We start from the raw sequence: 16,501 nt of genomic DNA, 5'->3' as shown, positions 1-16,501 counted from the left end.
CAATAAGCTTTTTAATCCAATACACCATAGAAGCAGCCGAATGCTTATCATACATATCGCAAATCCGCTGCCATAGCTCATAAGCTCCACCCTGTGCATCTTTCACATTGTAATAAACAGACTTTGAAAGGGAAAGCCTAATGGTAGACCTGCACATCTCATCCAACTCCTCCCAATCATCCCTCTCCATGTTCTCTGGCTTAACTCCCTGCAACTTTAGAGGTCGAATCTGTTTCTTCTGCACCAAGACATCCCAAATCTGATCTTTCCAATATGAGAAGTTAGCACCATCCAACTTCTCAATATTGAAAACTGTGTCCTCTTTAGTGCCCATTACAACAAGAATGCAACAATGAGAAACCTGTAACCAACCAACAAACTGCCACAACAAAGTAGTGTTGCAAATCTGACAACACCTGCTGCTCAATCAAAAAAGCAAACGCATAGAGTATAAATCAGCCCATAATATGGTCAAAAAACGTACGTAGAAATCCACAAACAAATGCATAAACCTGTGACACCTGTAACTCAACCGGCCTAAGCAAACCGTGCCACAAAATGCATCAACAATGAGCTGTCACAGAGGCATAAACATACTCCATGTCTGAATAACCACAATAGAGACATAAGCTGACCAAGCTTACACAAATCCGTGAGCATAAATGGATCCAAGTGAGCATATAACCAATGCACAAGCTCAACGAAGTCCAATCTCTACTGTCAACCAAGTACCTGTCCGTACTCAAACCGCAACACTGCAAGCAAGAGCAAACCCGCTCTATGTATAAGTGAACCAAATCTCCACAATATCATGCATAAAGAGTGTCTGTCAAACTGCCATATCCACATCCATCAACATACATAGATGATGTAAACCTGTAGCTCAAGAACAGGCATAAACAGACTGCCCAGAAGAGTAGAAGCTCCCACTCAAACCACAACCATATGCATGGCTGTCCCACAGTCAAAATACATGTTTTGTAACCACAGAAGAAACCTGTATCCAAAGCTCCCTGTAACCTGTACCCGTACCTGTACCTGTACCTGCACCTGTACCTGTACCTGTAGTCGAAGAAGACAATGTCGCCAAACTCCCACTCTATCTGTGTGTATGAGGCCACTCCAAGAAGAGGCTACACACTCTCAAATGAGCTGTGGGCTCACGTAAGTGGAAGACACTACAACAATGGCACCTGTAATGGCTATGGAAGCTCTAGCAGCAGAAAACTACCAAAGAGAGATGAAAAACGTAGCTCCTAGTCTGTAGCTCGGATGGGATTTCTGATGGCACGAATGGCTCCGAAAGGGGGGTTAAACCCCAGGACGCCTGATGAAAATACTCGCGGAGTGCTGAACCTTCCAATGCCAAGCTCAGAAAAACCTTCTGCTCTTTAAAAATGCGCGCGTGCGCGAAACCGAAAAACGGCAATAAAACAACAGCAAGTTTCAACACACTCAACAATGATGATGAAGCTCTCAATGCTCTCACTACCAAGCTCTGATACCACTTGTAGGGATCGGAGAGCACACACACAGAGAGCCAGCACGAAGAAGGAGATAGACGCAGTGTGTGGCGGGGCGGTACTCACACACTACAATGTGTAGTTGTGAGTATATTTATTATCAATGAGTAAATGAATGGCTGTACATGGACGGCTGAACAACGGGCAGCCGGGCACACGGGCCTTTAACCCAACAATGCGGTCCACCATTGAAGCGCATTCCCTTTCAAGAAAGTGGCAGCCTTGCGTATCTTTGAAGATTCCGTGAAGTTGCCTCCAGCATAAGCTACATCGAACTGCTGTATAAAGGTCAAAGCCTTTAATTGGTCCTCAGTTCCTCTGAAAGTTTCAAACTTCACTCCCTGCCCACCTTCCTTGTAATCCTTAGGTTGACTCAAAGGAGCCACATTATCATAAACAGGTGCCTATAGCAGTGGTGCTCCATGAGTGTTCATTCCAGCACTCGCATCAACTGTTTTCCCTGTCATATCTCCATTTTGTACGTATGGCTGCAAAAAACCAGCCATACCAAATTGTGTTCCAAGCACTCGAAACTGGCCGTAGGCACCCTGAAAACCTGGTTGGACACCCATGTTCGCATACATAGGGTTATCCATGCCTGTTTGCATTGTCCCGAACACATTTCCTGGCATATAACATGTGGAAGGTCCAGCCATAGCTTGAAACACTGAACCACCTCCAAAATAACCAGGATAAGTATTAGGTAATGGAAGGGTCTGACGCATAGCCTGTTCATTGCTCCCTTGACCATTCACAAACGGTTTCTGTCCAACTAAAGCAAGTTGCTTTGGATCATTGGACACCACTAGTTGCTCAACCACATGGGCTTTCCCTCGAGCATCATGAGTCCTCTGCGCATTGGAAATCTCCTTTTCTTGCAATGGCTCAGTCATGCCATGTGTAGAAGGCTGAAAACCCTGTGTCGGAGCCTGTAAGAATTCCTGCATCCTTGGGTTGTTAGCCAACTGCTGAAACATGTCTATGCAACAACGCAGTTGAGTTCTAAACAACCTGTCCTCTTCTTGAAGAGTTGAAGGAATTTTCTCTGTGCCATGTGAGGAAGATCCCTCTTCAGGTACTTGGTCTCTCTTCTCTACCATATCGACAAGCTCTGTGTTGCTTTCACCCACAACAATCCACGCTGCACTTTTTGAAGAAAAAGTGACGATCCCGTCGATGGAACCATATAACCGGCCCGTACAACGTAGAGGGCAGTACTATTTCAATTACCTGTTAACTTTACACAGAGCAGTGAGAAGGGAAGATAACACAGTTGCGTCCAGCGACTAGAATGTCACTGCGCACACGAGACCGACACCTTGTAGGCCCCAAAGACTGGCACCCCTTTCGGTATTTCTTTATTCAAATTAAGGTAGACGATCCGACCACTTAGCACAAGCTTTCACAAAGTTGTCCAAACCTGGCGAGGACTGAAAACGCAGATTTTCGACCGGATTTCGACAACATAACGATGCAAAAACCCCTACAGGTCAAAAACACCTGTCTAGGACGGATTCCCTCGATATCGGGAAGCTTTCTGGTGAGCTGTCACAGAAATTCAGCGGACTGTAATTCTCTGTTTTTCACTGCCGGGAGCCCAAAAGCCTGTACACGCATCCCAAGGCTCTCACGAGGCTCCCTGATGTTCCCTTGCAGTTTAGGTGCGAAACCCTAAACCTGCAGAAAAACACAGCAGGTTGTAATTCCCTGTTTCGGATCGTTTTTAGCGGAGCGAACACGCCTACGCGTGTCCCAAGGACTCCCGCACGCAATGCACAGTTCCCCTGTGAATTGGACGAGTTTTCACGCGAGAAAACTCTCCAAACTCGCAATCTTTCGTGATGGAACTGTGCGTACTTGTGGGGGATTAGCAATTAGCTAATCCGGTTCCTGTTCAGAAGACTCTTGCCTTGGCAAACGCGCATAAACCCCCAGAACTGTACATAGGTCAAATGAGAAGCCCACTAGTGGGGCATAACATACTGTACGTAGGGGAGAAAGAGAGCAGTATGTAGCGTGCGGGGCATCACTCCCGTCACCATACAGTGCATACAGAGCAAGGTAAACATTCCATAGCTTTTGTACCTGCTACAATCCACCTGAGGCTGAAAATGGCGCCCCCTTTGTTGATATGCAACTCGTTTTTGCCTCCCAGAGTGACAGAATCGCTCACAGGCTGACACGTTGCCCAGTTTCCGAGTTTGGACTTTCTCTGCTAAAAATATCTCAACTGGTGCGTCAGTTGACTTGGCAACAGAGCAATAAAATGTTCCTCTTGTCATTCCAGAGCTAATGATGCGAACACATTTTCTGGTAAAAAATAGCAGTTCCCTAAATTTTAGGAGATGCTTCCATGGCATCCCTATCGGTCTCCTGACCATCATTGAAGACTACCATTTGACCACCATCTACAATGTGGGTTAATTTACTGGCCCCTTTCTACTTATAAAGTTGCAGTGACTTGACGAGTGGTCCAACTTCCAATTTGGCGCACAGGAGCTTCATACTCATCAGAATTCAGTGCTAACTGACCCGGGCAGTCCCTGTCTGACCAACCTAGATCCCCGATGTGAGAAACCCATTTGGCTGCAGTCGTTTCACACTGGCCATGCAATGTCCACTTGCACCTTTTCAAGGGTTTTGGGACAAACAAGTAAAAATAAAATAAATATATCTAATACTTATTTACGGAAGGCAACAAGAAAAATACACCTCCTGGTGACAGTTTTTCCTGAATCTCTGCATGCATTTCTTCACCTTGTCTCTAGCCCCTACCATCCCACAAGCTTTCAAGCTGTAGACAAAAGTAGCTACATCTGGATACACACCTTCTTGCACCATTCATTTGAAACACATTAATGCTTCGTTCCCATAGCCATGTTCAATATAGCCAACTATAAATGCTGTCCATGAACTTCTGTCTAGGCTGAAAGCTTTTTGAAAACTTCTTGTGCTTTGACAGGAAGCCCACATTTGGCATACTTATCCGTGGACAAGTTCATTATCAAGTACTATATCACTTCCTAGTAAGCCATGATTGGCAATCTCCTCATAAATCTCTATGCCCTTACCCATGGCACCTAAAGTGGTGCAAGCTTTCGAGGCAAAAGTAAAGGGTAATACAAACTGGAGATAGAATCTCTTGCTGCATTTATGAGAAACACTCAAGCACTTGCTCACCACCTTGACTTTGTTGGGCTTATCCCCTAATTAATGCATTCCAAGATGGATTAATTCTTATGGAGTGATCTTTAAGTACGTGTTTTATTTAGTGAGAGCACCGCACTAAGCATACATGTCCTCAAGAGCTGTGTCAAGCGCCATGTCATGCCCCAACAACCCTGGTTTGGCTATCTTCTTGTGAATTCTTTTACCACTTTTTCTAGCTCTTGCCGTACTACAGGATTTCAAAACAGAAACATTTGGGGGAATGTCTTCATGCTGCATCAGTTCAAAGCACTTTAATGCTTGCTCAGCTTGGCCAGAAGAGCATTCCAAGAGACAATATCCCAAACACAGAGCTCCTCAAACACTTGTTGGGATTTTGAAAGAGCACCACACTTGACATACAAGTGCCAAGCACTACATCCATTTCCAACAATCCCTACCTGGGAATCTCTTCATGAATATTTTCCCTTGTAGTAACGCCTCCCGCAATGCTACAAGATTTCAAAATGCATGAATGTCCTGACATCTGGAGAAACACCCTTGCTTTGCATCCAACTTATGCAGCCAATTGATTGCTGACCTTGGCCCTCTTGGATATATCCTACAATCAGGTGACAACATTCTGACAAGGTAGCACCTCAAGCGCATGTTGAGCTTTTTCTAGAGCACCACACTTCGCATACATGTCCATGAGGGCATTAGCAACCAAAATATCTTTGTCTAATAAGCCACGTCTCTCAACCTTGTGATGTATTTCTACACCCTGCTCTAAAGCTTAGCAACTTAGTGCTCCTTCATCATGTCCATTTTGAGTACACTCAGCAATTAATGCAATCCAAGCAATTATGTTTTAAACTGGGAGTTCATAAAAAACCTCCCACTCTTTCTCAAGCAAACCACAATTGGAATTCATATCCTCCATTGCATTCCCAAGCACTACTCCATTACCGATAATCCCTTTCTAGAAATTTCATTGTAAATCTCTTTACCTTTCTCGGTTGTTGTAGTACTGCAAGCTTTCCCTTGTTTTTTGACTTTAAAGACATCAATACAGAAATGTAGATTTCTGACAAGGCAACCCATATAGGGATAGCATCAGGAAAAATACCCTCATTTTGCATCCGATAAATTGCCAGTAGAGCTGCTTTAAAGAAGTCTACATACCCTTTTCCTACTGAACTTTGACTATGGAAAGCTTGCAACAATAAGCCCAGATTTAGTGTTATCCCACCTGGATCAAAAGGTATCAAAAGTATCTTCTTTACCTTATAGCCCACATTCATTCCTCTTGCATCAAAAAGCATATCTAATAACCTGGCATCAACGGACATGCATCCATCTTCATAGTCCAAAAAGTTTATAAACTGCATGTCAACCTCATATACACATTTTACTGCATAAAAAATATCCTCATGATTCATACCCTCCTGAATCTGGCTTTGCAAGCCATTTTGGCTTGGTGTTGGAATTTTCCACATAGTTTCCAATTGCTTTCGATAATCCTCGACAACTTGCCCATCTCTGTTGTCACATATATTTTGCTTGTCTTTTGCTGTATCCACTTTGTATGGCTCTACATATACAACATCAGGTGCGGGCTTATATATATGACACTCATCTATTGTAGTGTCAGTTGTTACGAGATTCTGTTCATGAATTCCATGCTCTATTGTAACCTGCACGCTCCGCTCATAGACTCCATCATATGGTACGGGAGCATCAATCCTCTCCGACACATTGGAATAGCTCCTGAAATCATGCGATTGCACCTCAAGATCTTCGTCCAGAATTTGATTCGAATACTCATGTTTGATAACTGCCTGAAAATCATCCCAGCTCTGTGAATGTTATGCCTGAATCTCTCGAATGCAAACATTGATTTTAGGTATCACAAGTTTTCCAAGTGATTCAATCATATGATGCTCGGGAATTTGTAGTAATTCCATCTCTTGCACATAAACTTGGAGATAACCCACAATGTCGTATCCATCAAATAAATTCTTTTCATTATACACAAGCCGCATAGCTTTATTCATTGCTTCCTCAATCTGCTCCTCTTCAAGTCTTGCTACCTGCCCATGCATACGATTCAAAACTTGTTGAAGCATATGTATAACCTTCCCTTTAGCTATTGAGTCATTGTCCACCCCATACTCCAGAATTGCTTCAATCTGATCAAAACATCTTCTCCTATTGTAGTTGTCACTGCTCCCACCCCATCTCCTTCGCGTTGGGTTCACCAGAAATGTCGAGAAGTGTTGCGCGCAGTGCCGAGAAGACACCGGGTCTCTAGCTGTGGGAGTTCGAAGCTGAGAACAAAGGCCAAAAGAAAGTAACCAAAATCACTTAAGTGGAAGCTGCTATAAACAAAGGCATGTTCCCTAATCACAGACCCTTGCAGCTATGTACAAATCCTTATGATTTTTGAAGCTAAAACCCAAGCTTGGTGACCAATTTCTGGAGTGGGTTGGGTAGATAAGTAGGTGGAGGGTCTGATCCCCCTCGTATAGCCCTTTCTCACCTACCGCTCCTCCATTGCACCTGTGACCCATGACGAGGCATGACCCCGTTTGAACAAGAAGCACTTGATTGAAACTGATAAGCACTCCTTCCTTTTGCAAGGCATCAGGTAAGCACCATTCATAGCTTGATTCAATGCGTCTCCTCATATACTCAGTGAGTCGCAATCTCCATGCAAGATAAGGCACCTCAAATTGCTATACAGCGAAAGCCAATCTGAAACCAGTTGGATGCCCCCAATTTCCTTTCAACTGGTGTCATTATCATCTTCCTTTAGATTAGAGGAAGCACTTCAGGATGTGGGTAGTTGGCTAAGAGTCCCCAGTAATAGCTGCCAGCTGCCAGATGTAAAGCAGCCCTTCCCCGTACTATCTTGTTGCCATCCATCCCCTAGCTGCTCGTGGTTGAGCCTCCCTTTTTTCCCCTTCCTCCTCTGCCTTTTTTCACAGATGCCTGTAGTCGACGCTATCTTCTGGTTTTTCTCAAACTCGCCCGACTATTCTCCTTTCTATTTTCGTCATTTCTTCTCCCCACCTAGCTTGGATTGACACCGCTTTCTTTTAAATGCATCACATTTTCATAAACAATCCCCCTAGACTATTACTGAAGACTTTGTATTCATATATATTTTGACCAAAGCATTGTTGTGCTCCATCTCGAGCAAGCCTCTTGTTTGCATCTATGCTCTGATAATAAGAGTCTCAAGAGTTTAATCACATAGTTCTAGTGAGCATATACTGTAACTAATGCATTCTAAGGCACAAGACTCCATACAATACAATCATCAATAACCTTCCGCCCCTTCAGGGTATCATCATAATAGGCATTCATATTAGTCAAAGCACTTGTAATTATATGCATACAGTAAGAGCAGTCTGCCCATCTTTTTCAAGCATGAAGGCACAATTACGCGATAGCACGTCGATCTTTTCAGATCAGTGATCGGAGTTACGGTTACCAAGATATCACCAAATTAAATCTCACCTGGGTCGTATCAGTCTATTTGGCTTGGTCAGTGTGCCATCTGAGAATTTTTGACTTCGACCACATTTTGGAACGTTATCTTTTGTGGTGCACTAATAATCATAGATGTGAGAGGACTTTAACTTGGCAGTACTTTAGTCCATAACTGTGTCATCACTGTGCTTGGCAATGCTTTGATTTGAACTTATAATGCTAATTTGATACGCAATCCAATGGTTTGCAAGGAAATGCCTTGGGGTGAATTATATGCCAAATGTGGTGCCGTACGGAAGCACTTAAGGTTTTGGAAGAGCTTCGTGTCTTGGAATGCAATGATTGCGGGGAATGCCCAACACGGCTGTGGCAAGGAGCTCTGGGCTATTTTCACCGAGTGCGAAGGGAATGCCTACCGAATGTTGTGCTTAACGATGCTTTGACTGGAATGTATACAAAGTGTTGTGCTAGGCACTACTTCTTGGTATGTATACCGAATGTGGTGCCCAAAGGCCCAAATAAAAATGGCTGCCCAAAGACCAACCAAATGCCGCACAATAGGGGCTTAATGAGTATAGGAAGAGAAAAGAAAATGATGCCGTCGAGCAGTGGGTAGTGTAGGAAGGCGAAGGGAGGGAGAGATTGGCTTGCGCTGGCCTCTGGGATCCTCTCTCTCTCTCTCTTGCGGAGAGGAAACCATTCCTGATCAAGCATACAAGCAGTAAGAGACGGATTTGGCAACACAAGGGAAGTTTTTTTGAGAAAATCATCATAATTAGCCTTACGTTCATCAACACCGATCACTGGCGGACATTTTGAATCAGTGCAAGCTAAACTAATTTGGCATGGATGTTGTAAATGGGAGTTTAAACTCCTTAATTCATAATTAATTAAGTTAATGGTATAGCACCGCCTTGGCTAATGTGCTCAGATTTTGTCGGCATCATAAAAATTCAATTATTTTGGCACTTTGTTCCCGTTTCGAAGAAATTACTTGACAATTGTGTGGTGTGGTGCATCTTTTCTTTCGCTCTTCTCCCACATACTCGGCTCATATTTTGAACACCATACACCCCAACACTGCGAGTCCCAATTGGTAGCCCTCATTTCCGACCTGAGATTCCACAATCCTTGCCGCATTCCAAGATTTCCAAGCCCACAAACCGGGGCTGCCAAAATCGGAGAAAAAACATCTAACACCTCTCTCGCGAAACTGTCCCCAACTTCAACCATCAATATCTTACCCACCGGGCATCTGATCAACAAGCCGTCAGTTCTTGTCAAACCCACACAATGCCCGCTACCTTTTGGAATCTTGTCAACCACAAAAACCACCAGATAGCGTGCCTTTCGATGCAGTCAATTTGCCCCATAATTGGCCCCTGATAAATTTTCAATTGGCCATAACTTGCCCTTTGGAGATCTGATTGACAATTTGACAGGACTGACATGCTCCACAACTCAAATTCTTCACGTATATCCATTGACCCCAGCTCTGACCACCCGTCCCACTTGCCCTGTCCGTCGGGGATCTGCAATCCACTTCAACTTTAAACCTTGATATCTTTCACACCGTAGCTCTATTTGAGGAGCCGTCTGGACTGGCTTTTAAAGCATCTTGAACGTTGCATTTCAGGGCACATTTCTCACATTTTGGACACTTGGATTTTCCATCCCAAATAGCCCTCTTTTGAGTCCTTCTGACCTAAAAATCCGCATCATGCATACATTTCCACGATCACTTGCCTGCCCAGGTCTTCCACATTTGCCTTAGCACTTGACTCTGCACCTGTATACACCCATAGCCGTGCATTGCACACTTCCTTACATAGACCAACTTTGGTTGCACCATCATTGCCCAACCCCCTTGTTGAACATTCATGTTCAACCACACATAGGCTTATTGAACCCTAAAACTGCCACACCCAAACAAGCCCTCTGTACACACCAAGACACCTACCATATGTACAAAAACTGTCACTTGCCACTCGCTACTTTTGTTCAAGTGGGTTGACCAACCTCCTACTTCACAACATGGATTCCACCTAGACCAAACACTTGGCTCTGGTCTCATCCATCCACCTGTAATCGCTTCCTGTAGTGCTGCACCCCAACATATAGTGAATCATCCACATAACCTGCCGTAGCATATCTCCATTGCTCCAAGCATCCAACAACAAATTGCCCACCTCCATCAAAGCATCTCCAAACACACCAACACCCTCATCAGACATACCATCATTCACACCAAACATAGCTATCATACCTGACCCACCCTCCCAACCATGTACTGGCATGACTTCCATGCAAGTGATCTCCTCTAAAGGGCACTACGGGTGATGCACATACTCCTCCACAATTGCCTTTGTCGGCACAATCATGGTAGCAGGCAATTTCTCATCCAAAGGAAACTCCACATGTGGAGGGGGGAAAACCCTCGCATCACCTGTATCTTGGCCAAAGTTCTATCCACAAGCACATGTATCCCTTCATCCACTTCACTCACTGGGTCATCGAATCCCCAACCAACTTCATCTTCAATGCATACTTGACCAAAAGAACCTGTATCTAAGGCACCACTCATGCAATCCATAGGCAACGGCAACGACATGTCATGAGTACAAGGAGGCTGATCAACTCCCTTGGTATTCACTTCACCACCATCCTCTTGTTGACCCTGTAGGCCCTCTTGGCTATCATAGATGTGGCCTTGTCCTTCACTGCAAAACTGCGGACTAATTGCACCGCTAAAACACTCGCCGTTGCAACTCTCGTTAGCATGACCATCAACATAACATTGCATGCCCTCTCTGACAACCTATCCTCATCCACACACTTTGATGCTTCCGCTTGCTCTTTATTTACACTGCCGATGACCATACTATCAGACACATAACAAGGTAGCTTTACTCTTACAACACATGATCATCAGAATCTGTCCCCTTGCCATAGGATGTGGACTCATCCGCTTTATCCTCTTCACTTGTCTCCAAAAAACTTGAGCTTGTATCTTCATTCTTATCACTATAAACAGACTCCATATTGGCATCTTCATCCTCCCTTTGCTCCACAAGAGCTCGATCATCATCTTGGCTTTGCACACTTTCATCATCCAACTCCAAGCCTTCGGCACCTACAACTTGGCCACCATCTTCTCCCTTTTCATGCATAACTTCCGTGAGAATAGGGTCTACCTCTTCAAGTTGCACTGGACGCTTGGCATATGATGACTCCTCTGTGTACATGCTCTCTTTAACAAAGGGCTCATCTTCATTGACGAGCTCCTCCACAATCGACATATGCATCTCACAAACAGGCAATCCTATAGGAACATTATCGATCAAAGGCCTTACCTCAAAATGCTCCACATTTCTCAATTTGGAGACATCCTCAATTGGTCCATAGAACACCTTGCTGCCACAACAAGCACACAAACTACAGGCCTTAGCAAGCCTAACTCCAACTTTCTCTTCTTTTTCTTGCTCTTCTTTCTGGCAACTCTCAAAGTCTCTGCATATCTTCTTGGCTCTTCATAATCAACCTTCTCTTGAACACAAGGATGCATGCAAGCTAGAAACTTCTCTAGCTTGAAACAACCCGCATTGACCACTTGGGTGATAGCCACCAAATAGCTCCAACAAGTTTCAAACTTATCAACAAAAATCTTCAATTACTTCTTGTCGTAGCCCTTGAGATCCTTGTGTCTGCTTCAACAGCTGATACCACTTTGCAAAATCTACATAGAAACTGCCCTAAAAAACCGATCCAACTCTGCCTGTCTACAGCTTCTAGACCATCAAACCATGCCTTCGCTTTACCTCGCAACAAAAACGGCATCGTCTACACCTTCTCTTCATCACTCTACATTTGCAACAAGAGCATAAACATCTCAAAATCCGCAAGCCACTCGTCCGCATCTTCATCACCATTGAAAATGGGACCTGAACTCTGCCACATCTTTCATCAGGAACTCATTACGAAGGAGCAATCAATGTTCTCCTTAGTGGGTGCACCAGAAGATGGAGCGGGGGAATGTGGGAACACACCTAGCACAAACACAAGGGCCACCCTATAGCCCAAGGCATCCAAAGCACCCCTATCCTCTTAGAAAACACCTTCAAAAAACACAACTCCACTAGCAGGCCACCGCTTGCACACTCACCGATGCACAAACACGCTCACCACAGCTACCCACCGGCACTTCACCACTCGCTTCAAGCCACACACCATTGCCACACACAAAACCACTCCCTCACTTCTATTCCTCACACAAAAAGTGGCCTAAGGGGCACACACATCCACACCGGCCTCGCACACAAAAGGAGAAGAAGTAGAGAAGGGCGTAGGGAAGACGACTCTCAAGCTATGGAAGCTTCACCATGCTCAAAAACTTCCATATACAATTCGACTGCAACAAATGGTGCACCCACATGGTCGCTGGGCAAGTAAACTCACACCCTTGGAACTTTGCAGGCACACACCTCTGCACAAGAAGCCACCTGTGAACTGAGTCAATGTTAGTTAACAGAAGCTGCTAAAGATCGAAGACCGAAGACGTACAAATGCACATCGAGGATGAATACAAAGAAGCAGTGAAGATTGGAGTTACACACTTTTCACATTTTTCCAAAATGGCCATGTATTGTAATTTCTCGAATTAGTTAGCCATTGTGATAATTGTAACATGTTACGGGCTCAATAAGAGTTCCAAGGTGTAAAGCATAGGTCAGTTAGTGTACCTAGGTTGTAGATGCAATAAGTGTGGAGCCTTAAAGGTCCTGGGAGCTGGACATTACACAGTTTAGACCTTGGCTAAGGTATAAAAGCCAACTTTGTAAAGATTTTATTAAGTTTTTGGATAAGAAATACACAACGTGAGCTAACGATGCTCACTCCTCTCCTTCTTGCGCTTCCTAGTCCCTCCCCGGTTGTCACATTGCAGTCGCGTTTGCTGCATTGCAACCGCAGGTAAGAGCTCTACGCATTGACGTAAGCAGTTCACAGTATTTCGTAGCTTTTGGCATCGCCAACCCGCGGCCTAATTTCATCATAACTAGAAATTTACACTTTTAAATAAAAAAATAAGCTTAGACGGGGTATTGGGGCATCATTGCTAAGCGTTTAGATGCATTCTGGGTCGAAAACGACTAGGTCAAAAATCCAATGCTATTAATAATCGCGATAAGCATGTGTGCTTAGGTCATATAAACTTATCCTAGAAGTTTCGTTATGTTTGGATGTCATCTGATGCTGTAACGGATGTGATTTGGTTGGCGATGAGAGATTGGCTTTTGGTGATTTTAGTCACTTGAGTGTAGCCTGAGTTAGATGCGAGTTGTTAGTTGTTTTCCGAGAGATTGACAACCTCTTGTAGCCTCTATGTACTAGTCGAGTCAGCTTCGTCCCATGGGTTGACAATTTAATCGTGGTTCTCGCTAATACTACGATAAGATAGGATGGTGAGGTTAGACATGCGTCCCACATTTGGCGCCGTTGCCGGGGACGAATATACCTAAACTAGGAAAAACACGAGTGTCTTGTGTAGTTGTCCATTAACTTCCTCTAGGTTCACCTAGAGTAAAACTTTCTTTTTAGAAACCGCATAGCTTAAGATTGTTGTCTTTTGCTGTGTAGAGGTAGCTTGGAAGTAATCGTACTTGCTGAGTGCCTTTAGGATTGTAGGATTGTAGAAATAAATTGGATTTTGAGGATGATTGATAGATGAAACAAGTCTTAAGATCAATGCTCAGGAAACCATAAAAAACAAGAAAACGAGTATTTGTGGACACTTTCCACAACCCCATTGCATGAGAATCTAGGAGTAGGGTAAGTAGGATCCGAGGTGGATTTCAGAACATTGCTCACTCCAAACAATCATTTGTGAGTTATTTATGTGAAGTTGCAGAGTTTCAGGTCTATGGCTAGAAATAGCACGAAAAGACCAGTCAATCCAATTGGATAGTAAGCCTAATGAACCAATGGGTAAGCGTAAAATTTTCAAGAGTTGGCTAAAACTCAAATTATTTACTTTTTCTTGACATTTTAGGCCAAATTAAGTTTTGACTTGATTCATAGGCTAAAATGGATCATGAAAAGACTGTTTAGTGAAAAAGTTCAAAAAAGTGTTAGTTTTGGGCATAAAGTTAATAATCACGATTATTAACTTTTAGCTCAGATTTGACCAAGGTTCATACCATTGACTCATTGCATGTGTACAAACAACTTTTGTAAAGGACCATAGAATTTGGATCACCAAGTTGACCAAAAACTGAGTTAAAACTAAAGTTTGTACTGACTTTTTAAAACTTGAGTGTAAATTAGGAACAAGTTTGTCCAAACTTGATGAAATTTGATTCATCGGCTTATATTGATGTGATAAACTTGTATACATGATCACGGGCTTATTACAACATGGTAAAACTAGTGGTATGCTGACTTGGTCAAAAAAGTTGAAAAATGGGACAGATGTAAATAAGCCCACAAACCAAATTTGGTAAGATTTGAATGATTAGATTGAAAATTGTGACCAGTTTTGCAAAGTCAGTCTGCGGACAGAAAACTGATGACCATTTGACCAAAAGTTGTCCAAACTTGATGAAACTTGGTTAGAGACCTTGACTTGAGATGCTTAACAGATCTGTGTCAAGATTGAAACAAAACACTTGCAAAAAATTAGCAGAAGTAAATAATCGCGATTATTTACATCTGCTCCAAAAATTGACAATCTTGCATATTTGGGCATACCACAAGGTCAAGCACATCAAGCAGACCTCACAAATCCATTTTGGTGAAATTTGGATCACAAAAGTGAGACTTAAGCCAGATTCTTGAAATCAGAGTCTGCGGGCACGAAACAGTTGATAAACTTGATGAATCTTGTCCAAAATAACTTTTAACTTGATTCATAGACTCACAATAGATCATAAATAGACTATCTAGGAAAAAAGTTGAAAAAATTGTTTATTTTAGGTCAAAAGTTAATAATCGCGATTATTAACTTTTGGCTCAAAATTGATCAAGGTTGCCAGAAACTCTATGCATGATTGCAAAAATCTTTTGTGAAGGCTCATAGAGTTTGGATCACAAAACAGACTAAAAACTTAGTAAAAACTAAAATCTGTACTGATTGTCGAGAAATTGAGTGTGACTTGATGAATCTTGTCCAAATTAAGTTTTAACTTAACTCTGAGACTCAAAATAGATCATAAAAAGACTGTCTAGGAAAAAAGTTGAAATAATTGTTTATTTTAGGTCAAAAGTTAATAATCACGATTATTAACTTTTGGCTCAAAACTGATCAAGGTTGATACCAGAGACTCTATGCATGATTGCAAACATCTTTTGTGAAGGCTCATAGAGTTAAGATCACAAAACATGCTAAAAACTTGGTAAAACTAAAATCTGTACTGATTGTCGAGAAATTGAGTCTGACTTGATGAATCTTGTCCAAATCAAGTTTTAACTTAACTCTGAGACTCAAAATAGATCATAAGAAGACTGCCTAGGGAAAAAGTTGAAAAAATTGCTCATTTTAGGTCAAAAGTTAACAATTACGATTATTAACTTTTGGCTCAAAACTGATCAAGGTTGATACCAGAGACTCTATGCATGATTGCAAAAATCTTTTGTGAAGGCTCATAGAGTTTGGATCACAAAACATGCTAAAAACTTGGTAAAAACTAAAATCTGTATTGATTGTCGAGAAATTGAGTTTGACTTGATGAATCTTGTTCAAATTAAGTTTTAACTTGATTCATAGGCTCAAAATAGATCATAAAAAGACTGTTTCACTACAACAAAAAAGAGGGCTTCGACGTAGGTTTCGACGCACCATGTCGAAAAAACCGTCGATATACGCGTCCTTACAAAAACGTTGCTATATGCATCGATTTACGCGTCGAAAGGTACTGTTATCGACGCATATTTCGACGGGCTTAGCGACGCAGATTGCGACGACCATAACATAAAATTTTTATCTTGGGCAAAGGACAGGCAGCCTGGCCTGTGCCCAGTGAAAAGATGGACAGCCACAGCCAGACTGCCTGTCCTCTGCCCAAGAAAGCGAGCAGCATCAAAATCAACCGTGCCCCCGCAAAAATTTCGGCAGAGTTCCCTTCGTTTTAACATAAACTTTTCAAAAAAAACCATATCATGTATATGCCTCCTACATGCTATCCATGTAGGATCTCACATGAGATTTAAGGCCAATGAAAGAAATGAAATGAACTTTGTGCAAAACCATAACCAACTTAAAACCATAACCAACTTAAAACCATAACCATAACGAACTTAATTTGTGCAAAACCATAACCAAATTAAAACCATAACCGGCC

General features: G+C 42.7%; 1 protein-coding gene across 1 annotated transcript; it reads right to left on the bottom strand.

The window, feature by feature from the left end:
* Positions 1–2,995: 2,995 nt before the first annotated feature.
* Positions 2,996–7,445, bottom strand: LOC147450504 (uncharacterized). The gene has a single exon (XM_086519720.1). It carries the CDS (start codon positions 6,167–6,169, stop codon positions 5,636–5,638), a length of 534 nt encoding a protein of 177 aa, XP_086375846.1. The 5' UTR covers positions 6,170–7,445; the 3' UTR covers positions 2,996–5,635.
* Positions 7,446–16,501: the final 9,056 nt, after the last annotated feature.

Source organism: Adiantum capillus-veneris, chromosome 9 (genome assembly GCF_014529385.1).
Source record: "Adiantum capillus-veneris isolate H3 chromosome 9, ASM1452938v2, whole genome shotgun sequence".
NCBI lineage: Eukaryota > Viridiplantae > Streptophyta > Polypodiopsida > Polypodiales > Pteridaceae > Adiantum > Adiantum capillus-veneris.
The sequence above is the reverse complement of the archived record's forward strand: the minus strand, read 5'-3'. Positions and strand labels throughout refer to the sequence as shown.

Coding starts and splice junctions, on each gene's coding strand:
- LOC147450504 (XM_086519720.1), bottom strand. CDS start 6,169: ATGTGGAAAATTCCAACACCAAGCCAAAATGGCTTGCAAAGCCAGATT.